At 40.4% G+C, this 26,829-nt stretch overlaps 1 protein-coding gene across 6 annotated transcripts in view; it reads left to right on the plus strand.

Annotated features, from left to right (window-relative positions):
* The window catches only part of ADAM23 (ADAM metallopeptidase domain 23), a 306,801-nt gene that overhangs the window by 44,815 nt on the left and 235,157 nt on the right, over nucleotides 1-26,829 (plus strand). For all 6 annotated transcript variants that reach the window (XM_082261892.1, XM_082261893.1, XM_082261894.1 and 3 more), the window contains exon 2: nucleotides 7,764-7,990. In XM_082261892.1, coding sequence (XP_082118018.1) covers nucleotides 7,764-7,990 — 227 coding nt within the window. The remainder of the gene's footprint in view (nucleotides 1-7,763; nucleotides 7,991-26,829) is intronic.

Raw genomic sequence — 26,829 nt, forward strand, 5'->3', positions numbered from 1 at the left:
GCCAGCCCCCAGTCTGATGTACTCACCCTCCAGTCTGTCACCAACCAAATAAAACCTGTCTCTTGGTACAAAGAACAGGGGTTTAGTTGACACACATTTGCAAACGCATGTGAAAGCTGCAGAGCCACTTCACGGCACCCTGTATTACCTGCAGTCCTACACTCTTAATTTAGTGTCCTCACACTGGAGGCACATGGCCGCTAATGGATGGATGGGGGACAGGTGAGAGGGAGACAGCCCAACCTCCCCCAACCCACCCCCATCCACGACTGGCTGTTGTCTCAAAGACTCAAATAATTAGGTTATAACCATGGTGCAAACTGGAAGAGACCAGCTGAAAAGCATTACACCTCCATCCCCTTGGTGGATGCAGTATATAGATAGGAAGGGATTTTATGTATGGCGCATGGCCTGTAAAGCACACTGCCTTTGAAATCCCTAATTTCCTCTTTGGGACTTTATGTGAGACAAGCAGGTCATGCTATTGGTCTCCATCCCTGTATACGGAAAACACTAAGGTCAAATCAAAACTGCATCCACCAAAAACGCATGAAAATCGCACGGTGGGACTTTATATGAGGCACCAAGCTGTAAGCAAGGCGTCTCCATCCCTGGTTGCTTAAACATATTGGACTAGGTGGGACTTTAAATAAGACCCAAGACTAGCTTCCTAGGGCCATAAGATACCAGTGGTAGGATCAAAATCTGCTCTTTTGGAGTGGAATAAAGGAATGTTTGTAGTGTAATCATGACCTAGATTATTAACTTCCAAAGTATTGTCCTCTTCCTTTGTCTGCATTTCGGTGATCTCACTCACTAGTGGGCTGGTTGGTTAAAATACCTTTGAAAAATACAAAGAGAGGTTAAAAATATATATTACAATGCATGCCTACATTTACTGTCTATAAAGATGTAAGGAAAATATGTGTGTATATTCAACTTGATGGCTTGCTATTTGATCTATCTGCTTTTTAATAGTCTTAAATTCCTGAAGTGCCTGGTCGAAAGGAATAAAAAGTAAAAATGATCAAAATTAATTATCAATGAGCGTCCTAACTGGTGGTTTGGTTCTTTTTTTTTTTTTTTAAATTGGAAAAAACTTTTATTGTAGAACCCAATTGATTCATATGAGAAAGGTGTGAACATACAGCAGTATATATTTTTGCAGTACATGGTATAAATTAGTGACTAAGGAGAAGAAGAAAAATATATTTCTGTACATATATTTTTCCCAACCTGAAAATCAGACTAGAAAAGAATGGAATGTACCCAGTCACATAGGATGTACACTTTAACTTATGTTATGTATCTATGAAAGATGTGTATTATGTCCCGAAACTCTGGGACCTCCCAACAAAGAATCCAAAAATAAAAAAAAAAGCTTAAAAAGGAAAAGAAACCCACACATGACCTCCATTACCACAATCATAAAAGGACCATCATCTTCTGAGCCAACCAAACCTATTTTCCATTAGTACCCTGGATTGAACCTATCCCTGGAGAATTCTGTCCCTTACTAACTGGTATGGTGCTAGACCTGGAACATCCAACCATGGTTACCACATAGATTGAAATTTTCGAGGAACATTTCTATGTTGATGAGTTAATTTCTCGTGAATGAACATATTGTTCACTTGTTCTGTCTACTGTCCCCTGGTGGGCACCCGAGGAGCAATCCAACACCGAGCAATAGGCTTGCTAGCTGTATATAATAACCTCCTCCAAGGCACTGGCAGTTTGGCTCTACTTTAAAACATAAAAATAGATTTCAGTGTATTTAATCTATATTTATCAAATGAATGGCTAAATGTTGTTTTTTTTTATTGATTTATTTTTTTTAGGAAATTATTTATGCTTGGAAGCATGGCTTTTAAGGTTTTGGGTGTGCAAGTATTATTTTTCTATTAGTGGTGTTTTTTTACAAGCTGAAAATTATTGTGCTACCAAGCTGCATAACTCGGAGTACTAAACTGTCTCTAAACTGTCTTTGTGAAAGAGAACAAGTCTCTTTCACAAAGCGCTCCCGGTAATACAGTGCAAAAGAAACTTAGAAAATATATTGTTATAGACAATACTAGCTGCTACTATATCAGATTTAAATTTATGCACTCATGCTTCTATCCTCCATATAAAATATTAAACAATGTCCACATTAGAAGCTTTTTCAATAAGACAGAATTCTTCCTCTGTCATTTAGATCCTTTAAATGTCCAGCAACATACATTTAAATGTTTTAAAATATTCCCAGGTAGTGTTGATGGGGACATTTTTTTTCAAAAGTATAGTCCAGAAATTCAATCACCTTCCCGTCACCACAAAGTGTAGGCATTGAGAAACGTTCTTTTTTTTTTGGATAGAGTATTTTATTTTCATCCACCTGGAAAGATTTCTGTTCACTTCCTGTCTCAAGAACAGAAAAAAAAAAGTAGAGGCTTAGAGATCTGTCACCACATTTGTCCACATTATTGATTTACCCTTACTTCTTGCTTTGGTGACAGCTCTAAAATTTTGAACTTTCCCTCACTTTATGTCCTGATGACAGTGGTCATGGGGACAAAGAGTGGGGCTTACCTCCTCATTGGGGAAACAGAGAGTAACACAATCTTGATAGAAGGGCTTTCCTAAAATAAAAATAAGATTTTTTTTCCTATACATATACATCTGGCTACTATGTGGCTGAGGAAGGACCGTTTTCCATCCCCAGAAAAATAAAGAAACTTTTTACTTGAAACAGGTGACAGGCCTAAACTTGCCTGCATCAGGATTTTCACCTGGAACAAGAAATCATTTGTAACAAGACTTTGACTTAAATCTCCAAACATCAAATCGTAAAGCCCAACTCCAGCCACAACTTTTAATTTGGTTTTAGAGAGAGCAGGGAGGGGTTGAATACATTTGAGATGTGTCAAATAAACAGATTATCTACTGACATCATATGCAATCACAGCTAAACCTTTCATTTGGTTTTAGAGAGAGCAGGAAGGGGTTAAAGCCTCTATCTGGTTGTTCTGGAACATTTGGGCAACAGATATCATGGACAGCATCATTGTCTCTTGGTTCACAATTTATTAACTGCATATTTGAGAGTGGAAATGGGTAGGTAACTTAAAAAAAAAGGGATGAGAGGGGAAAGAGGGTGCAGGTTCAGATATCACTGGTAGAAATCATCCAGCTGAATACAGTTGAGATGTGCCTCATAAACGGAATATCTTCTGACATCATACGCAATCTCAAATTGTCACCCTAGGAAAAAACCATTTGAAAACAGTGACATTTATACCCAACAAAATACAGAAAGGAAAAAAAACAAAAAGAAAAAAAAACAACCAAACTGTAGGCTCATCAATGCAATACATTTGTAAATCACATAAAAGCAAAATAACTTGTTGGGGGTCATGATGCAGTTCTATTAGGCTCCGTTCACATGTAGGCGTTTTGGGGCGTTTTTGGGGAGTTTTTCTGCTTTAGGATCAGCTCTCAAAATGCCCAACAAGACAAAATGCCCAGTTCACATCTGAGCCTTTTGACGCTGAGAGCAAAACGCCCAATGCTCAAAAAAGTACATGAGCTTCTTTTTGGGCAGATTACAGGCGTTTTCCACTGGTCTCTATTCAATCTAAAAACACCTGCACAAAAAACGCCTGTAAATCGCAGTAAAAATCGCGGTAAAATCGTGGTAAAAACGCGCAAAAACTCTACGCTCAGGTGTGAATGTAGCCTTAGTTTGTTAGTTATGTAGAGCCAAGAGGCCCATATTTTGTAAAACTTTTTATAGTTATCTTTTTGAGTAGAGACAGAGTTTTGCATCTATAAAAGTAGTTACCCTATTTCCCATTCCGCAATGGCTTGGAGTTGTGTCATTTTCCTGAGACCAAGTTTTTAGCAGCATTAGATAGCTAGGGAAAATGCTTTTTTATGGAGGTGTCATAGGTTGGGTAGTATTTAGGAGTATAAATACAGAAAGGTTTCTGCCAGTTGAGTCAGTATTCTCTTTTGTCCTTTTGTGGTGTAGAAAAAGTTTGCCCTAGTTCAGTTCCTCACTCTCTAAAACAATATACAGTAAGTCTGTACCTGATTGATGGTCAAGTAAAAGTTTGTACATCAGCAAGAGTTTTTTCAGGATTTGTTTTTTCCACACATATGACCTTAAAGGGATTCAAGGAGATTGCGGGTCCCATGGTTGAGAGATGCTTATGAGTAAAGTTTGTCATCTGGGTATTATGTTGTTGCCCCTAGTGTGGAGATTTCCCCCCCCCCCCCCCCACCCCCATACACACACACACACTTATTGTCAACACAATTTTTTGAGAAAAGGGTATAGACTTCTGGCAGTGGTTTTCTTTTTTTTCTGTCTGTGCCTCAATGTCTTGTTGAGGACCATAACGCCAATTTCTTCAAAAACATCACATTGACAGGAATAAGAGAACATCTCTCCAATGGAGTCACATGCAGTAATAACTGTATGAAATGTTTAACTTTTTACTACTGTTTCCAAATAAATAAAGCAATGTAAGCTAGAGGCATTAATTTTACTGGTATCTGTTGTTCCTTAAGGGTGTTTGCCAAACAAAAAACGTACATTGCTGAACAGCAGAAGACTTCCCCTTTTGGACCAGCTGTCCACTATGTTACTTTTATAACATCAATTTCTTTTTGATCACTTGTTATTAAAAATATATATTTTTCTTATATTTGGATAGCCACAATACCAGTGTGGGTTAATAAACAAAGAGATCTTCAAGGACCCTGAGGACAGTCCATTTTACTCATCATAGTGTAGATCGTGTTGCTAAACTTCAAGACAGTTCCTGACCCATGTTCTAAGGACTGATTGCTATGACTAGTCATATATTAAGCCAGATCCTGTTACAGATCTCTAGGCCCAAGGACAAGCCCCAATACTTATCTTGGATACACTCACATGGCTAAACCTAATATGTTCAAGACTACACTGGACCGGTAGAATTATTGCAATATCTATGTTACATCTTGTCAACACAACCCTTAATAGCAAAGACAGCAAATATAAACCTTATAATAACTACTCGCGAGCAAATAAAGCATATCAAAGATGATATAAAGTCAAGAAAGTGACTACCTCTCATAAATCTGTATACTGTATTTATAACTCTGACTAATCAATACTCACAATAACACATCATATCTCATAGCTTAAAAAAATATAAAAACCTCAAAGTAAATTACTTTACTCATACTATACTTAGGTAAAATGTGCTCTTTTAAATGCCTTAACTATTTTAGTTTATGGCAAGTACTGAAGCTTAAAACCACATGACAAATTTTCATCATGGATTTTATTAGTAAGATTTTTTCACTTCCAAGTTTCAAGGTCTATACACCTGCTTTGGGCAGTATGGATCCTGCTCCTCCTATTGAATTAAAAAAAAAAAAAAAACATTTTCTTTTTTAAAATCTGCATAATGCAATAGGAGATGCTGGAACAACCAAAGGTTGTCAGGGCAAAAACTCTGGAGGACTGGAAGAGATTAAGGAATTATGTAAGGATATTTAACAGTCGCAGTGGCCAAGGCATTTAAAAAGCAAGGATCTACGTATAACCAAAATATTTGTTTTCCAATGTTAACTCCATATTAGTATGGATACAGGTAGATGGTCACCTTAAATAAAGGCAAGAGATCAGGTTTTAAGTTTCTATTCTGGCATTTTCTGCCATGGAGGTTTATAGTTGTCCCTTCGGTTAAGGTCAAGTGGCAGATAATGCTACACTAATGTGACCATTAAAGCACTCAAAGTACGTAAAAAAACGTATTTAAATTGTGGTGTACAATTCACCACTTTTTGATCTTTCAAGGTAAGTGTAAATACATTTCCTGCCTGGATTCATCTTCATATTAGATTCAGCTACATTTTTTGCCATTAGCCCAACATTTTTTTTAAAAAGTTTTTTAAGTCTTGGGTCATATTTATTGAGCAACAAAATTGAGTTTTACCAAACATTTACTGTAGGTAAATCAATCACCAGATGTACCAGGAACATGCACCTACAGGGAATGTTTGGTGAATATGATGTCCGTGTTCGGCGGAACTTGAAAAAAAAGTCCGGGTCCGTGTCCCGGACTTTTTTCGAACTTTACCCGGACACCGAACCCTATTGAAGTCAATGGAGACCCGAACTTTCAGGCACCAAAATGGCTCTAAAAAACCAATGGAAAGGGCTAGAGTGCTGCAAATGGCAGCAAAATGTAGTTAAGAGCATGGCAAGTGTTCTTAAAAAAATTCCCCTTTAAATTTGTAATTTTTAAATAGCAGATTAGAACAGCACTCTGTAGTAAAATATAGCTGAACGCTGCACACAACAGACTGATAAAAATATATTTTTTTCTCCCTCCTCCTCCTCCTCCTCCTCCTCCTCAGTGGGCTCAAGTGAGGGCAAAAAGATCGTTCACTGCACCACCCCCCACACAGCAAAATTGATGTAGATCGCTAACGGACGATTGTTCTGTCCTGTGTCTCCGAATCTCTCCCTGCCTAATCTCTCCAGCCTGTCCCTAAAATGCTCAAATATCTTTCCCTGCCTACACTCCGACCTGTCCCTGCATTCTTTTCAGCACAATGTTGTTTTACCCTGTCTGTCCCTAATCAGCAGCAGCCAGCACCGTTCTGTGTGCTCTCTCCCTACACTACAGCAGACTGACGCACCGCGCTGTGTCTCTGGAGCTTATAAAGACCTGGGTCACATGCTTTAGCTGGCCAATCACAGCTACTAATACATTAGTAGGCATGGCTGTGATGGTGCACACCAGTTAAACGCTTGTTGATTGGCTGTTGAAAGCCCGCCATTAAAAGCGCGCCATTACATACAAAACAGGAAATAAAATTACAGAACACGGATTTTAAACCCGAACATACAGTAAAGTTTTCGGGTCCGTGTCCGGGTAACAAAAATCCAATTATCCGGTACGGACCCGAATAATACAGTCCGTGTTCGCTCAACACTATTCACCATGCTTTATTATATGGGTGGTTCTGGGTGATGCAGAGAGCAGCACTGATGTGATGACATCTGTATATGCACTGTTCTGTGTATCAATACACTTAATACAGAGAGCCATACTTAGGTGGTATGAGCATACGGCCCCGGACTTAAAGTTTAGCTGCTAGGTGTCATTTGATCTGGATGGCTGAAGACATCTTTCCACAACTCTGGTTTGAAAGTAAATATTGCAGCCAGATTTGCAATATTCTTGGAGGACATATTTTGGCCAAACTTCTGGTACTTTAGGTGTATGGAATGGTAATATAAAAATAGAAATATTCTAGCAATATTTAAAATTGTATATAACCCTTTTTTAATGCAAACAAAGTTGGATTACAGTTTTCTTTTTTAAATATTTGCCAGGAACAAGTTTTCTATCACTGAGGAACCCTAAAAGATGTGCAGGGACTGCCCTCCTTCTAAAAATAATACCTGCCTGGCTGTAATGCTGATCCTCTGTTTTCTATATATTATGAATTCTTGGCTTGAAACAAACATTAGGTGATGTCAGAGCATGTGATGAGCATTCCTTCTTGTAGGTCAATAAAAGTGTTGAAGCGTGACAACCAGGCAACTAGCAATTTCAGAAACAATTGATCAGCAGGGGCAACCTGCATGTTTCTCTAATCACAGGTTTTATTTAATCATATTAAATAAATTATATTCACTAATATACTGCATTAATGCTCATAATATCTACATACAGGTACTAAATACTGCCTTTGTTTTTGTCTTTTTCCATTAGCTCCGCACCACAATGATACGGCTGCTACTGCTGGCACACTAGCAGAAGAAGAACAAGCATCTCAACGAAACAGCAGCAGTAGAGAGAGCCCCAATCACAACCAGAGCAATGAAGTGCACAGAGAGATCACACTGCCCTCAAGACTAGTTTATTACCTTAACAAGGAATCAGAAAGCCCATATCACATACTGGATACCAAGACAAGGGACCAACAAAAGCATAACAAGGTATGGATAAAAGGCTTCCATAAAATGAAACGACTAAACAAATTCAACTTGGGGTTGAAGCTGTATGATTCCATCTAGGTGGACTGTGTTGAAATGGTGCATGGCAAAGAGAATATCTTTATTTATGGCTAATGTGAAAAACAAAAACAAAGTAAGATAGTAAAGTAAAAACACGGTATATATAGATTTTATCAGTGTTTAAAATGGCCTTGATGTGTGTGCTGCAGCGTGCAACATCTACTGACTGAAAGTATAACTTTCTCTCTCTCTCTCTCTCTCTATATATATATATATATATATATATATATATATATATATATAGAGCAGGTTTTCCAGGCATTGGACCTGATGTGGGTCTGCCATTGTTACCGGTTACCTCTCCAGCCCATGTAAGCTGCGACCCTGGGTGTGAGAACTGAGACATTGACAACTCCGGCATCTTTGTTTTGTCGTTTTATTGTAGATAAAGGAAAGGGGATGGGAGAAGGGAATGAGTGGGATACTCATTTAGGCTTAACTAGATACAGTTTGGGACTTTACCTGGAGAATGTCTGTTAGCGCTGCCTTGACGCCAGCTGACGCTAGCCAGTGCTCACTGACGCTTAGAACACACTGTAACTTGACAAAAGTGCTGAATCCTCGACTCTAGATCTAGAAGACTCAGGACTGTGGAGCATAGAACTACTGACACTGCTGCAATGCAAAGTCTCTGACCACTCTCTCCAGCCTGGCACTGGCTGGAGGTAGCTTGCTGTGAATTACTGTATAGCTGCAACTCTCAACTGGTACTCCGTACAATTCAGGGCCCAAACCGCAGGTGCCCCCTTTACACTTTAAGCTCTTCAGGGTCCCCTGACTATGTACCCCCTCTGCTACTTTAGGGTCCTCAACCTAGGTTCCCCCTTTACAGCTAGCTGACACTGGATCCCAGAACCTCCTCCAGAGTGGTCTCCTCTAACTCTTCAGGCGGACCCCCAGGGGCAATCCTCAGTAATCACGACGTGTGTAGGCTTTCGTGGGACTGGACCCCTCTCCCCCTTCCGCTGGTTCTCGGTACACCGGATCCCTTCAGGTCAACTCAGGCCACACCCCGAGACATCCTCTTCCTCAGACAGGAGGAGAGACAGCCGTTCTCCTGATTGGGCTTCCCACACTGCCCTATGAGAAGCCCCTCACAGGAGCCAGTGGGGAGACTTCTCCCCTCAGCCGGCACATCTGGAAGCCCTGACACCCTAACTAAATAAATCATAGCCCTGTTGTTAGACAGACGATATATGTGTATATATATATATATATACACACTGTATATATACAGTATCTCACAAAAGTGAGTACACCCCTCACATTTTTGTAAATACTTTATTATATCTTTTCCTGTGACAACACTCAAGAAATGACACTTTGCTACAATGCAAAGTAGTGAGTGTACAGCTTGTATAACAGTGTAAATTTGCTGCCACCTGGCTCTTAAGCTCTCAATTAGCTTTAGTTGCAGTACCTCTACTCTTAATGCTGGTCATACTGTACAACCATACTGTAGGTGCTTCTGTGCAGACTGCTTCACTCTAGTGCCCACAGCTCCGCTCTTAGTCCTTGGGCCGTTACCTGTCTCTTGCAAAAACACATCTGTTCTGGCTGCCCAAGGCAGCCTCTTTGACTCCTGGAGAGATGCACAGACTCCTGCACCTAGCTCAAGTCAAAGACCTGTAACACATTCTGTGTCAGGCAGGCGCTTCCTAGACCTGGCCGAGCATGACATAATTTAGAGGCCAGGAGGCAGGACTGGAGAGATGAGTGCTGCCGGCGCTGTGACCTGACAGAAAAGAAGGTGCAAGTGAGTGGACAGAGCAGTCAGTATACCTAAGGCACTTGGCTGGCAGATGATGACTTGCTATGTTGTGTCCGCCCCTCCTTTAGCAGATTTACCACCACACAGCCACAAGAGACCCCGCATAGACACCAGAGACCCCACATAGCTTCCATAGACCCTGCATAGCCTGCATAGCCTCCAGAGACCCCACATAGCCTCCAGAGACCCTGCATAGCCATCAGTGACCCCACATAGCCATTAAAGACCCTGCATAACCACTAGTGACCCTGCATAGCAACTTGAGAGTCTGCACAGTCAACCAGAGATCCTGCATAGCCACCTGAGGGTCCGCCCAAATGGGGGGTGGGGGGTGCCCAATTTTAGTCTTGCCTAGGGCAGCACAAAATCAAAATACACCATTGGCTTAGCCAGCGCCATACAGGTTTCTCCTGACCTTTCACCCCTGATCATCCTTCTTTTATCTCCTTACCATTTCATAATTTTCAAATTTAGCCCCTTTTAGCACAGATTTAAGAATATCTCACTTAAAATGTGTCTCTTGCATTAATTAATTTGTTTAATTTACCTGTCATAGCAGCAGTCAGTGGTCTCTGGGTCTTGAAAAGCAGTGCTGGTTAAAATATTTGGAGAATGGTGGGTTGGGGACATCTAAGGTGGGTGTTCCTTCCCAAAATGAGGTTACCTTGGTAATGTGAGGGTAGTGATTCAGCTGTAGGTGGGGTAACTTGGTGGGTAATTGTCTCCTAAACAATGTAATAGTTGTTGGGGGCCTTGACAGGAGGTTTTTGGTAGATACAGTCAGTTTTTGCAATTGATATGTGCTTTCAAAGACCTTGGGATCTAGGAGATGCAGTGGGACTGCATTGGGTGACTATTCCTTGTCCCCTATGTGCCCGATACTTTTTATCAGTGCAGCATGATGAGAAGCAATGAGATTCTTTGTGACATCTCAATAAAGTTTGTTTAAAAAATAAAAAGGAAACAGTGCGATCCTCTGAGCTCAGCACATCATCACTGTGTTAAATTCAACTGGGTCGCACTGCACACCAGCCGCTGCGCTGCAATCTCCGCCACTGCAAACTTCACATCAGCTTCAAGACTGGCTAAGAGATCAGGTTTTTAGATATCCTTGTTCTGTGTATTCTATATTTGTAATTAAAGTCTGGTTTGTATTATATTTACAACAAAATCGTTACTATGGCCATTTGACATCAAAAGAAAGTATGCTTGCCGTGTGGTCAATTTGAGAGGGGGGGAGGTTATGTTTGTAATTTTGGGGTTTAAGAGCCGGTTCACACTACCACAACTCAAAGTTGCCCCGACTTTGGGCGACTTTGAAGTCGCCTGTGCAGCACGAATTCATTGCGGCTTGCAAACGACTTCTCATAATAGAAGTCAATGCAAGTAGTTCCGACTTCGCCCAAAAGTAGTGCAGGAACCTTTTTCTAAGTCGGAGCGACTTGAGTCGCTCTAATTAGAATGGTTCCATTGCACAGCATGGAGTGCTACTTGTCAGGCGACCAAGTCGCCTGACAAGTCAGAGTAGTGTGAACCGGCTCTAAGGGAAGGTTGTAATCCTCAAGATATGTCAAGTCATGACATCTGATTGATTTTTGTAGTATTTCCATTGTAAAATTATTTCACACATGATCATATGGACTATCACTCCTGAAAGTGTAACTTTAGCCCAATGTGCTTATTCTGGATATGAAGTGTGTGGCAAGGGTTAGAACCTCCTCATCAGGAAAATTTCACCGCTCTTCCTGTCTCCATAGATTCAACAGAAAGTAAGAGGAAAGCTTCACAAAATGTGTAAATCACACCTCTGCCAGTTTTCACCACAAAAGGTATCCCCTTTGAAAGATATCTTCTCTATAGGCCTCAGGGCCTAGGCCACTGCACATTTGGCACGGCCACTTTTTTATTTTCTATTTTTCTCTCACTGTTTTGTCACTTTCACTTTTGTGTGTGTTTTCACGGATTGTGGGGTGTGAGTCCTCGGGCTTACTCTGAAGTCTAGGGGGAGGATGTTCCTTAGGTTCCTTCCTCCCCTGCCTCTGGAGTGGTCTCTCTTTGGGTCCCTTGACCTAGTATTATTGGGGGTCGGCTTCGGCTGGCCTGAAGAACGGGATCTGCCAGGCCTTCTGGCTAGGCAGACCATGTAAACCCTATGTCCCTGTCAGGAGCCTTGCGCCCCGGGGGATCAGGGTTGAAGTCCTACCACTTTGGGGGGTGGACTAAAGCACACCCTTAAGTGCACTTTTTAGTGTGTGTTCACATGCACGTTTTTTTTCATTTACGGGTTTTTTTCGTTGTAGGTTTTTGCACCACCGCTGACTTTTGGATCTTTGTTCACCTTTTCCTCTAGTGACAAATAGTTATATTGGATCCTTTCAACAGAGACACAGACAGCAATGAAAAACTGAAAGAGGTGCTGAACTTCCCTAACTCTATCATTCGCTTCAGATTAGTGATAGTCGTGAGCTTCAACATGTCTATTGAAGCAAATGAGTGTTGTGTATGGGGTTGAAGCACTGATTGGCTGCTTAGCTAGAAATAGATGACCAAAGCCTCTGCCATCCCTTTGCTGCTGCCATAAAAGAATCAACGGGAATCCATAGACTAGCCAGATCCAGAAGAAGACTCCTCCGGATAGCAAGGCTTTTATTTAAGTTGTATCTATTTGTCCTGGAGAGCCGGTTCTAGCTAAATCAGCAGATTGCTTTAAAAAGATTGGCCCATGTTTCTAAATTCATTATATTTGAATGCCTACCGATATGTATAAAAAATAGGGGTACTTTGGATGGGAAAGAGTTATTCATAATTTGTAGACTGTATACCTGCATTACTGCCAGGCTGTAAACTATATATCATTGGTGTGCTCAAGTCTTCATGCTGATTCATCAAAGTCCTACCAAAAGCGGAAATTATTTGCTCTGTAAGAAATCATGTGCTTTTAAATATGTGCTTCACATTGACAGAATCAATTGTAAAACATCCTAAAAATGAGCAATCAGCATTTTCACAGAGGCCATTAGAAAACATAAAAATAGCCTAATCGCTGTCAGCACCTGCTACACCCCAACTGGATATTTCTTCAAATTAATGTATAACTAAAGGCAAAGCTTTTTTTTACACTTTTGAGTAAAGTGGAGAGGGAATAGAACACCTGTCTGGCTTTGATTGCTGCTTATGCCCCCATTAGGGAAATTCACCCTCACTATTTGTTCTGTTCACTAATTATCACGGTGAAAATAAAAGTAAAGGTGGAAGAGAATCCCAAATTTGGGGTGGTCACCAGAACAGGCATAGAGGGGAAATCTAACAATGGGGACATTAGTTCTCCGGTGACAACAAAGGATTACCTCACTTTAAAGGGATTTCCTCTCACTTGGTTTTCTGGCTATGGGACAGGAAGTAAAGGAGAACCTCCCCAATGGGACACAAATGACAAAAAAGACAGTGGTTATAACCCTCACCCTATTCTATCCAAAATAAAAAACAATGTTTTGCTTTTAGTTCTACTTTAAGGTCATGTCTGTGTCCAAAAAAAAAAAACGTATTTGAACAAGCTGAAGTTTGAAGCTGATTGACTACCATGTACAGTTGTATCAGAATTTGCACTCTCTAGTTTTAGTAAATAACTGATTACTGTAGTAATGTCACTGGTACCCCCAAAAGTGTCAAAAATGTCAGTTAGGGGTCCGCTCTGTCCGCCGCAATGTCGCAGTCCCCCAAAAAAAATTGCAGATCGCCGCCATTACTAGTTAAAAAAAAACCCAATAAAAATAACATAAATTTCCCATAGTTAGTAAACGCAATAACTTTTGCGCAAACCAATCAAAATAAGCTTATTGTGATTTTTTTACCAAAAATATGTAGCAGAAAACAAATTGGCCTAAAATGTTAAAAAAATTAGTTTTACTTTTTTTTTTTGGGGGGGAATTTCATATAAAAAAATGTGAAAAATATTGTTATTTCTTCAAAATTGTCACTCTTTTTTTGTTTATAGCGCAAAAAGTAAAAATCGCACCGGTGATCAAATACCACCAAAAGAAAGCTCTATTTGAGGGGGAAAAAAAGACATAAACTTAATTTGGGTACAGCATCTCATGACTGCGCAATTGTCCTTTAAAATAACGCAGTGCCAAATCGTAAAATATGGCCTGGTCAGGAATGGGGTAAAATCTTCCAGTCTTAAAGCGGTTAAAAATACACTCATTGAGAATTTTTTTGTCTAAGACATGTAGCTAAATACATTTTGGCCTAAATATATGACAAAAATTGAATATATTGGATATTTTTTAACTGTCAAAGTAGAAAAATATTGTTATTTGTCACATTTTTTTATTAATATCGCAAAAAATGAAAAGCGCAGAGAGCTGATCAAATACCACCAAAAGAAAGCTCTGTTTGTGGGAAAAAAAGGACGTAAATTTCGTTTGGGTACGACGTTGCATGACCGCGCAATTATCAGTTAAAATTGCAAAGTGCCGAATCGCAAAAAGTGGCCTGGACGTAAAGCAGGAAAATCCTCTGGTGGTAAAGTGGTTAAATCAAGGCAGTGCAGTATCCCAAAAAATGGCCTGGTCAGAAAGGTGGTGAACCTATTGAAGCTGAAGTTGGATAATGTACACAGGTTCTTTCTCTTATCAGTGGAGGGCAGCCAGGCACACAGTCATCATCCATCCACCCCAGGTCAGTAAAAAGTTTAGGGGTGTCTTTTTGTGAATTTATTGCTGGTAGAACTTGGGGAGAGGATCAGGGAGTGATGTAGGATACCTCAAAGCAGAACAGGTTGCTAACGGCCGACACTTGTATCTTAATAGCCGCACTACTCAAGGGAATGGTAATCATCTAGAACAGTCTATACAGTATGTGCATAAAAAATGTAGCACAAGTCATGGAAGACTGCGGTTATCCACATTTCTTGGCCTGAGATCAAGAAAATTCCAGCTCAATAGAGAAGTTTTTACTCAGGGAGTCCCAAAACAACTTGTGTACAACCAGGGTACCAGGGTTAGGTTTTTGAAATGTCCACTTTAAACAGTGTGTGTAACCTGTGATTATGCTATGCATGCCTATAAACAAAACTCTTTCTTTTGCAAAAATTAGCTCGATATAGCTTAAAATAGTAAATATATATTCATAGGCAGGACGTCATATTTGACTGACTAAACCCGAATAAAAATCTTTTTACCCTTTTATTGGTTAGCCCTAAGAATAGTAAAGACAGAAAATATATATACAACTCTATTCATCCCTTCAAATAGAAAAACACTGCTATAGCTCCTTTGTCTTTGAGCTGTTGTAATGAAGGACCCTTATAGGGAAAGAGCCTTGACTTCTGGGAGCATTGCTCAGTAATAGAGAATGGACATAAGCAACATTTTAAAGCGGCTAAAAGGTGATTGATTATTTAGTAATGGGGTGAGGGGGCACGGCCTGAACTCTAAAATCGTCACTGACCTAACGAATTGCAGCTTCAGAAGAGTTGCCCGCCTGCCCACAATCTTTGTTTGAGGTTGATTGTCACAGCTTTCTCTGCAGTTTGACCTTGCCAGCATTAAATGTTCCTTTATTGGGCTATACCCTTGAATGAACATTGAATCAGTTCAACGTCTGTCCAACACTCATGGTAAAGACAGGCCTTTTAGACTAGGTCAAGTTAATGTTCAAGCATGCTCTGTGACTGGCACAGGTTAAGTGAAATTGACATTTCTTAAGTTGGAAATTTCAAATAAAGTTGTGGCCTTGCCCTTTCCAACCTAAAGTGCATTCTATACATTAAGGTATAAAACCTTCTGTGTGCAGTGGCCCTTCCAGCCCCCCTAATACTTACCTGAGCCCCATCTTAACCACTTAAGCCCCGGAAGATTTTACCCCCTTCCTGACCAGGGGGTATTTTGCGATTCGGCACTGCGTGACTTTAACGGACAATTGCGCGGTCGTGCGACGCTGTACCTAAACGAATTTGACATCCTTTTTTTCCCACAAACAGAGCTTTCTTTTGGTGGTATTTAATCACCTGTGTGATTTTTTTCATCATGCGCTATAAACAAAAAAAGAGCGTCAATTTTGCAAAAATAACAATATTTTTCACATTTTTTTTATATGAAATTCCTGCCAAAAAAATGTAAAAATCAAAATTTTTTAACATTTTCAGCCAATTTGTTTTATGCTACATATGTTTGGTAAAAAAAATCGCAAAAAGCGTATTTTGATTGGTTTGCGCAAAAGTTATCGCGTTTACTAACAAAGGGAAAGATTTTTGTCATTTTTGTTGTTTTTTTTTTAACGCGTAATGGCGGCGATCTGCGATTTTTTTTGCGGTACTGCGACATTGCGGCGGACAGATCGGACCCTTGACTGACATTTTTGACACTTTTGGGGTTACCAGTGACATTACTGCAGTAATCAGTGCTATACATATGCACTGTTACTGCAAAATTACACTGGTAGTGAAGGGGTTAACTTTATTTGAGAGGGAGGGGCTGTGTGTGTCCCTAGGGGCGTGATTCTAACTGTGATTGGCTGTCTGTTGAGCTGTAGAAACAGTGATCAACGGTTCTACATAGTAGAACCGTGTGATCACAGTTTCTACACAGGGGAGAATGACAGGCGGCTTGTTTACACAAGCTGCCTGACTTTCTCCCTCTGCAGCGGCGATCGCAGAGTGACCGGCAGACATTGGGTCCGCCGGTCACACGCGCGGGGGGGTCCGTGACCACGCGGGAGCGCGCCTCCGGCGGCGCGCGCTCGCTCCCCAGACCCTCACAGGCTAGCGACGTAGACCTACGTCACTTTGCCTTGAGGGGCTGACTGCCCACGTAGATAGTCGTGCGGCAGTCGGCAAGTGGTTAATTCAGCAATGTGCACAAGAGCAGCGCCTCCCCTGGGTCTCTTCCTCCTCATTGGCTGAGATAGCAGTGGGAGCTATTGGCTCCTGCTACTATGAATCACAGCCAGTCAGCCAAAGAGGATTGGGCAGGGGTGGGTACAAGCCATGCTCTGTGTGTGAATGGACACTGCTATGGCAGCATTTAGAAGGAGGGAGGGGCTTGAGCACTGGCGGGGGACCGTAGAAGAGGAGGGTCAAGGCTGCTGTATGCAAAATCACTGTACAGAGCAATTAAGAATGACATGTTTGTTTTTTTTTAAAAAAAAACCTGCCTTTAATATTACTTTAATCTGTCTAAGTTTTGTTTTTTGGGTAGGACTACTGGTTAATGTTGTTGTGGCTTTAGGCCTATGCTCCTCAGCATTCAAGACACAATGCAACTGTTGAAGCTTTTGGTATAGAGACTTTTGTACTCTGATTTCCCTTATTTTGAATGGCTTATGGGCTGTCTGAGGCTCATGTGAATCCCCTCTCAAAGAGAGGTCATCTTTTAGAAAAGTGACATTGAGTGCCATTAGTCTATGGCCTCATTCATGCCAGACACGTTTTTACACTTTTCAGAGCAGAAAAAATGCAGTTCATGTGACAAATCAATATATCATTAGGCTTTTTGCTGAATCCGAATCATGTTATTTTTGCTGAATCTGTATCACATTATTGCTGTGATTTTATGCTAAACTCTTAGGATAGTGTATCACTTGTGTTATTGTAACATATCACTTCAAAACAATTTTATAATGGTCTTTTACTAGCAGAACGTAGTACAAATATGCAGTAAAACAAAGCAGGCAGACATGAACATTCATTACCATTAAGTTATCTACATCCTTAAGATGTAGTTAGAAGCGCATAGTAAAGATGGTCATCTCGCTTGGGAATGATCTTTATTGAAAAAAAACACTGGATACATCAAATGCACTTCAGGGGACAAGCTTCCCTCATCTTCAGGGCTTAAAACCAGTTTATGGAGAAATCATGAAGAAATTTGCTATAAAACCTGAGTTAAAGTGGTTGTAAAGTCACATGTATTAATTACTTTGATTCTCTCTATTTTAGGTCCCAGTTCAGTACAGTGTGTGTGTTTTGCTAAAATTATAATGTTAAATATCTTATTTGCAGAGCCGTTCTGTGCTGTCATGTGACCTTCCTCTACTTTCCTTCCAATGTAACTGAGTACAGTGGGAGGGGCTGAGATTCCCCCGATGAGTACAAGCTGGCAGAGGGAGGTCACGTGTCTGCAAAGCAGGGCTATGCAAAGAAGGTCTTTAGCATTATAATTTTAGGAAAACACATACACTGTAGTGGACATGGACCTAAAACAGAAAGGATCAAAGTCATTAATACATATTTCTTTACTTTACAATCATTGAAGTAGCTGCAGAGAATAGAATTACACAGGGAGGAGAGGGGAGGGGAGGGCGGAGTTCATGTTCTTACACTGACTAGGGAATTGACAGGGAAAAAGAGTGGGATTGATACAGAAACCCTGAAGAACAGAGCTGGATGACTGAGGCACATAAGCTGACCACAGTATCAAGGGTCAGCAGCCATGAAAAACGTGGTCAGTTTAAACAGGGGTAGACAGGATTAGCCAGGTATTGTACAGCATAGAAAGGGAAAGTTGACATGGCAAAAGCACTATGCTATATCTCTCAAGCTTTAAAGCAGGGGTGGGGAACCTTTTTTCTGCCAAGGGCCATTTGGGTATTTATAAAATCATTCGGGGGCCGTACAAAATTATCAACTTAAAAATGTGCCGGTTATATTTGGTCAAACATTTAATTAACTCACCCCTAATGTGATGGCTGCAACTGCTTCTCTTTGATGAGGTGTGTGATGTTAGCTGGTATTGATGATGTTGCTACTCGCAACTGGTTTTCCAGGTTTGTGTCGGTTAGTCTGGAGTGCAGTCGACTTTGTGGTGATAAATTTTGAAAAGAACTGCTGGTGGGTACAGCTGGCTGGTACTGCTGGTGGGTACAGCTGGCTGGTACTGCTGTGAGTACTGCTGGCTCTGGCTGGTACTGCTGTGTGTTCTGCTGGCAGGAAATGCTGGCTAGCAGCAGTGCTGCGCTGGAGGAAGAGGCAATGTTTCCTGTATTGGTCACAGGTGGAGTGCATTTGACGGAATCTTTGTCGGAAAGTGAACTCCCGCGCACATGTTTCAGAAGTGACGTCTTCGCGGCTCCGGCCATTCACAGCGAACCCGGAAGAGACGCAGAGGGAACATGTCAGCTGCCTCTGCGGTGTCCGGGCGACCGTGTCGGGGGCTTCGTTCTAAGGTAAGTATTTCATAATGTGCTTTATATGCGATGCATACTAGCACATTATGACATTGTCCTGCAGGGTTTTTTTTTTGTTTTGTGTTTTTTTTTTTTTTGGGGGGATACAACCGTTTTAAAATGGTATTAAACTCAAAAGAAAACATCTATTATAATGCAGTTTACCAATTTTTAGATGTGATGGATGCATTCATTTTTTTTTTTTTTTTTTTTTTTTAGGCTGCATTTCTTCTATTTTCTGTTGTTTTTAGAGTTTACAGAGATGAGACAAACCATTTAACACACAGGGTTGCTTACAATGATCAGCTTTTATTTATGTAAAACCTTCACCCTAAAAAGAAAAAACTGTTTGCTGTATCTGCTTATAAAGTATTACATTATACTCCTTTACAATAACACTCGTTATACACTATATCCACTTACAAATCTCAATCCTCCTGGTCCCAAGGGGGTTGTCCCCCTCCAAATGAAATTACAAAACCCTTATAATGGAGGGAAGTAAGGGATGGCCACCCCTCTCCCTTCCCTAAATCCCCCCCCCCCCATTTTCTTTCTCTCTCTTTCTCTCTCCGTCTTCACGACTTCCCTTTCCTCATCTTACTCTCATCATCGCCTCACCCCCCTAACCCACTGAACTATCAGCCCTCTTTCCATTCTCTTCAATCGTACACTCCAGCCTATAAAGTAAACAGGTTGAACATCAACCATATGACCCGGCCAAACTATACCCCTTAAAAATCGATACATCATAAATAATACACCAATGGTAATCCTTGAAAACACTATGGTAAACTCCCTAATATATACTAACCCTTAGGAAACCATAGAATATCTCGAACACAGATATCAGTCCATGTCTAGGATAGAGCTACACCGATATGCTAGGCTGTACCACCAGATACCTGGTCCAGCAAACCACAATGAGACTGGCTCATGTCACAAAAGACGAACACAATGTTACCTGTTAATAACCTTATGCTGAACATTATAATATTAAGTGTACCCTACAAACAAATGTTCAACTTCTCTGTATGCTGTTATTTTTCTTTGAATGAACAATAAACAAACAGTTTTTTTCCATACCTGAAGCATAGTAAACTATATTTACCATGCTTCTGTTTGTGAAAGAACAGGAAGCCACTTAGCACAGAGTACTTCCCATTCATTCTCTGCCCTGTGCAGCTGAGGCTACAGAGAAAGACATGTGTGTTTGAGCTTTGGTGTGCACACCCTAATGCTATTGGCTGTGCACACCTGTGGGCTGCATTTTGTTTGTGTATCTAAATCTGCTAGTACATCTAACACTCCCTTTCCCCCAGACTGACAAGGCTGCTTTCCAAAAGTGCCCTCTGTACTTATTCATATAAAGTGGGGGCACTCTAATACAGGAGGTGTGATACTAGACAGATGTGAAAACAGGTGAAAAGGGAACAAAGCCTAAGAAAAGAAAAGTGATACAACCACTGCATCTAATGATTGGTGATCTGTAATATTACATTTTTGCTTTTAGGCTTAATGCCACTTTAAACTAAGGGTAAACATGTTATTTTACTTCCTGTAACTACAATACATTTTGAATTCCTTACAATACATTTGAATTCCTTTAAAAAGCTGTAGGGTGCATATTATGTGTGCATGCAGGATCACTTTAAAATGAATGTAAACCTAAACCAATGAATTTCTCTTTTTTGCAGATTTTTGGTTTGTTAAATAAACCAATGAAAGTGTTTTGTTATGTCTGTTGGATAAGTGCAGAAAATATCTGCTAATGTTGTCAGATATCTTGTGAATTTTTACAAAGACAATAATTCAATTAATGGTCTCAGGTATTTTTTTGATTGAGGACATCTCACCTGATTTACCCCTATAATGAATTATTTCTCATCAAAATAAAACAACAATTTGCTAATTAATGATTGCTTGCTATGGTTTACTAAAAGCTTATAATTATATAGCAACCAAAAATATATTTTATAGAAATTTTATACATTGCCTTTTACATTTTTTTGGGAAATCAAAACTGGATTTACTGCAGTGATTGGCAGAAGCAGTAATTAATAATGTCACCACCTAATTTCAGTCCATGCTTATTGCTCTCCATGTGGAAATAGGCATTTCTTGACATTGGATGATTTGTCTGTCTCTGAGACTGCTAGTCCTGCATTCTGGTTCACTTGTGATAAATAAATGATGACAGTTAACAGTCAGCTTAACATATGACCTTTTCATCATCAGCTTCCAGAAATTCATTTGCCACCTTTACATGCATAGTCACTTACTTTCCAAATTGTCTGATTACTCAATATTGCTGAGAAAATCAGCAGGCTGGTGGGTTACCTGGGAACAAATTATGGATTCTCATTTAGGAGGGGAAACTCTGGGCTGTTAATCGAGAAATGGGAAATGTATTTTTTATGTATGTTCAGTTGAATTCAGCTATTGTGTTTCCCTAGGAACTCATGAAAGATTTCTTTTTGTTAAGGTACATTGTAACCGACATCCTGATATAGTTCAAAGTTGGGAGACATTTAAAGCGATTCTCCAAGGTGTGTTTATTTACTGAAATTACAAAAGTCAAAAGGACCATTTATGTCCTCGGGTATTAGGGTTGAGCAGCAGGTGCACCAATTGGAACAAGATTATATTGACAATCCTACGGATTCCATTTAAGGGGCTTGGTGGACACATGCTGGACCATCTGGTGTCATCCTCAGTGGATCGAAAATGTTTTTTTTCCAAAGTGGCAATTTATGAAGAAGGAGAGCAGACAGGCTGAGAGCTTGCTGTGGGGGCACTCAACAGGGGGGAGGGGCTAGGAGCAGCGAAGAGGGATCCAAGAAGAGGAGGATCCAGGCTGCTCTTTGCAAAACCAAGTGAACAAAGGAGGTAAGTATAACATGTTTGTTATTTAAAAAAAAAACACGAGACTTTACAATCACTTTAACATCCATGAAGGGGCAGATAACAAGGGAGAACGGGCTTTGCTGTCACTGGAGGTCACCAAAGCTTTTTGACAGCGTAGAATGGGCTGTGTTCTCTAAGTATGGATTTGGTCTGATCGTTACATCATGGGTTAAACTGCTTTATGACCATCTAATGGCAGCCATTAGGGAAGCAAGGAGGTTATCTCCTCCGCTTCACCTGGGCAGGGCACCCGTCAGGGCTCAGGGCTGCCTGCTGTCCCCAATAATATTTGCCCTGGCAATTAAGCCACTGGCTGCCTCAATTCGGCAGGACCCTGGCATAGTTCAATTTAATTACAGTGGGCTGAATGAAAAGGTCATGTGGATGATACCTTGTTACTGTTGGATGATACCTCTAGTTCTCTTGAGGCAGCCATGTGTACCATTTTTTTTAAAGGTATTTTATCTGTTTTTAAATAAAGAGCAAACAATCATCAAACAGGGTACATATCTTCCGAGTATCATGTAACAATAATAAAGACACAATCACGTATATATACTGTACAGCCAGGTCCATAAATATTGGGACATTGACAGAATTCTAATCTTTTTGGTTCTATATAATTTAAACTAGGAAGGGGGGGCAAAAGAGTGAAAATACAAGAGTCCAATTGCCCCCCGAAACAATGCCAAAACAGGTCAGAAGCACAGAGGTTAAGAAATGATAAGCTCAGAGTCCTGTCTGCAAATGCTCGCAGTTTAGGTAAAAAAAATCATGGCATCTGAGAATGTAGAATGTAGATTTAGTGGCTGTTACGGAGACATGGTTTAATGAAAGAAATGACTGGGACATAACCATACTAGGGTACTCTTTATACAGAAGAGACAGAGAAGGCAAGAAAGGAGGAGGAGTGGCCCTGTATGTGAAAGATAGCATTAAATCTAACCTAATAAAAGTTGGTGAGGCCAACATAGAGTCAGTTTGGGTTACGTTGCAGTTTGCTAATCATGCAGTAACTCGTGTAGGTGTGATATATAGACCACCTGGTCAAGTTAAAGAACTAGATGATCTACTAGTTGAAGAAATAGCTAAAATGACAATGAAAGGAGAAGTTATCATTATGGGAGATTTCAATCTTCCAGATATAAACTGGAAAACCAAAATAGCAAGTTCTACCAGGAGTACAGATATTCTAAATTCCCTACTGTGGTTGTCTCTGCAACAAGTGGTTGAGGAGCCAACCCGGAGGGAGGCCATTTTGGATTTGGTATTCACAAATGGGGATTCGGTATATGATGTCATTGTAGGCGAAACCTTGGGATCTAGTGATCACCAGTCAGTGTGGTTTAATATAAGAACTGTGAAAGAGTCACACCACACAAAAACAAAAGTTTTAGATTTTAGAAAAACAGACTTTTCAAAAATGAAATTAGTCATAAATGAGTCCTTATCAGACTGGAACGGATTACATGGAGTCCAGGAGAAATGGGACTACTTAAAAGGTGCATTATTGAAGGCAACAGAAAATTGCATTAGACTTGTCAGTAAAAGCAAAAAAAGGAAGAGACCACTGTGGTACTCAGCAGAAGTGGCCCAAATCATTAAAAATAAAAAGCTAGCATTTTGTAATTATAAAAAAACCCAGAGCAATGAAGATAAGGAAATCTATAAGATTAGGCAGAAAGAGGCCAAGCAAGTTATAAGAACTTCTAAAGCGCAGGCAGAAGAAAAACTAGCTCAGTCTATGAAAAAGGGGGATAAGACATTCTTCAGATATATAAATGAAAAAAGGAAATTAAAACAAGGAATAACTAAATTAAAAACAAAGGACGGAAGGTATGTAGAAGAGAATAAAGGGCTAGCCGACTGCCTTAATGAATACTTCTGTTCAGTTTTTACAGAAGAAAAAGAAGGAGAAGGACCTCCACTTGAAAGGATGACTAATGAATCGTTTGATGCATGTGTCTTTACAGAGGAAGACGTTCTACGATTGCTGTCTAAAGTGAAGACAAATAAGTCACAGGGTCCTGATGAGATACACCCAAAATTATTAAAAGAGCTTAGTGGTGAGCTGGCAAAACCATTAACAGATTTATTTAACCAATCATTAGTAACAGGAGTCGTCCCGGAAGATTGGAAATTGGCAAATGTCGTGCCCATTCACAAGAAAGGTAGTAGGGAGGAATCGAGCAACTATAGACCAGTGAGTCTGACATCAATAGTAGGCAAATTAATGGAAACCCTATTAAAGGATAGGATTGTGGAACATCTTAAATCCCATGGATTGCAAGATGAAAAACAACATGGGTTTACTTCAGGGAGATCATGTCAAACAAATCTTATATATTTTTTTGACTGGGTGACTAAAATAATAGACGGTGGAGGTGCAGTAGACATTGCATATCTAGATTTTAGTAAGGCTTTTGACACTGTCCCACATAGAAGACTTATCAATAAACTGCAGTCATTGAGCATGGACTCCCATATTGTTGAGTGGATTAGGCAGTGGCTGAGTGACAGACAACAGAGGGTTGTAGTCAATGGAGAACATTCAGAACAAGGTCATGTTACCAGTGGGGTACCTCAGGGATCTGTACTGGGACCAATTTTGTTTAATATCTTCATAAGTGATATTGCAAAAGGCCTCGATGGTAAGGTTTGTCTTTTTGCTGATGACACAAAGATATGTAACAGGGTTGATGTTCCTGGAGGGAAACGCCAAATGGAAAAGGATTTAGGAAAACTAGAAGAATGGTCAGAACTCTGGCAACTGAAATTTAATGTGGATAAGTGCAAGATAATGCACCTGGGGCGTAAAAACCCAAGGGCAGAATATAGAATATTTGACACAGTCCTGACCTCAGTATCTGAGGAAAGGGATTTAGGAGTAATTATTTCAGAAGACTTGGTGGGAAGACAATGTAATAGAGCAGCACGAAATGCCAGCAGAATGCTTGGATGTATAGGGAGAGGTATAAGCAGTAGAAAGAGAGAAGTGCTTATGCCGCTGTACAGAACACTGGTGAGACCTCACTTGGAGTATTGTGCGCAGTACTGGAGGCCATATCTCCAGAAGGATATAGATACTCTAGAGAGAGTTCAGAGAAGAGCTACTAAACTAGTACATGGATTGCAGGAAAAAACTTACCAGGAAAGGTTAAAGGACCTTAACATGTATAGCTTGGAAGAAAGAAGAGACAGAGGGGATATGATAGAAACTTTTAAATGCATAAAGGGAATCAACTCGGTAAAGGAGGAGAGCATATTTAAAAAAAGAAAAACTACCACAAGAGGACACAGTTTTAAATTAGAGGGGCAAAGGTTTAAAAGTAATATGAGGAAGTATTACTTTACTGAGAGAGTAGTGGATGCATGGAATAACCTTCCTGCAGAAGTGGTAGCTGCAAATACAGTGAAGGAGTTTAAGCATGCATGGGATAGGCATAAGGCTATCCTTCATATAAGATAGGGCCAGGGACTATTCATAGGATTCAGATATATTGGGCAGACTAGATGGGCCAAATGGTTCTTATCTGCCGACACATTCTATGTTTCTATGTTTCTATGTTTCTATACACCACCACAATGGATTTAAAAAAAAAAAAAAACAAGATGTGCTTAAACTGCAGACTTTCAGCTTTAATTTGAGGTTATTTACATCCAATTCAGGTGAATGGTTACAACAGTTTGTATATGTGCCTCCCACTTTTTAAAGGACCAAAAGTAATGGGACAGATTAACAATCATAAATCAAACTTTCACTTTTTAATACTTGGTTGCAAATCCAATTATAGCCTGAAGTCTGGAACGCATAGACATCACCAGACGCTGGGTTTCATCCCTCGTGATGCTCAGCCAGCCTCTACTGCAATTGTCTTCAGATCCTGCTTGTTCTTGGGGTATTTTCCCTTCAGTTTTGTCTTCAGCAAGTGAAATGCATGCTCAATTGGATTCAGGTCAGGTGATTGACTTGGCCATTGCATAACATTCCACTTCTTTCCCTTAAAAAACTCTTTGGTTGCTTACGCAGTATGCTTCCGGTCATTGTCCATCTGCACTGTGAAGCACCGTCCAATGAGTTCTGAAGCATTTGGCTGAATATGAGCAGATAATATTGCCCGAAACACTTCAGAATTCATCCTGCTGCTTTTGTCAGCAGTCACATCATCAATAAATACAAGAGAACAAGTTCCATTGACAGCCATACATGCCCACACCATGACACTACCACCACCATGCTTCACTGATGAGGTGGTATGCTTTGGATCATGAGTAGTGTTGAGCGAACACGGACTGTATTATTCGTGTTCGTACCGAATAATTGGATTTTTTTTACCCGAACACGGACACGGACACTTTACTGTATGTTCGGGTAAAAATCCGTGTTCGGTCGTTTTATTTCCGGGTTTTGCATGCTTTGGCGCTCTTTTCATGGCGGGCTTTCAACAGCCAATCAACAATCGTTTAACTGGTGTGCCTTAAGCCATCCCAGCCATGCCTGCAAATGTCTTAGTAGCTGTGATTGGCCGTCTGAAGCATGTGACCAAGTCTTTATAAGTTCGAGGCAGCCGCCGCAGCAGCGTCATTCTGCTGCTTAGCTAAGGGACAGAGCACACATCAATGTGCTGGCTGCTGATTAGGGAAAGATAGGCAGGAAAAAACCATTTGTGTCCGGATAGAATTGAGGGACAGGTCGGAGTGTTTAGGCAGGGCGAGTTGTAGGCATTTTAGGGATAGAGTCTGCTGAATTATAGGGTCAGTGTCTTCTACAAACTACAATCGATATTGCTGTGTGGGGGGTGGGGTGAATCTGCACTCAATCCTGATCTACGATCTCTTCTCAATCCTGTTAGGGACAGAGTCTGCTGAATTTTAGGGAAACTGTGTTCTACAAACTACAATCGATATTGCTGTGTGGTGT

This window comes from Pelophylax lessonae (genome assembly GCF_965119305.1).
Source record: "Pelophylax lessonae genome assembly, chromosome: 6".
In the NCBI taxonomy this organism is placed as follows: Eukaryota; Metazoa; Chordata; class Amphibia; order Anura; family Ranidae; genus Pelophylax; species Pelophylax lessonae.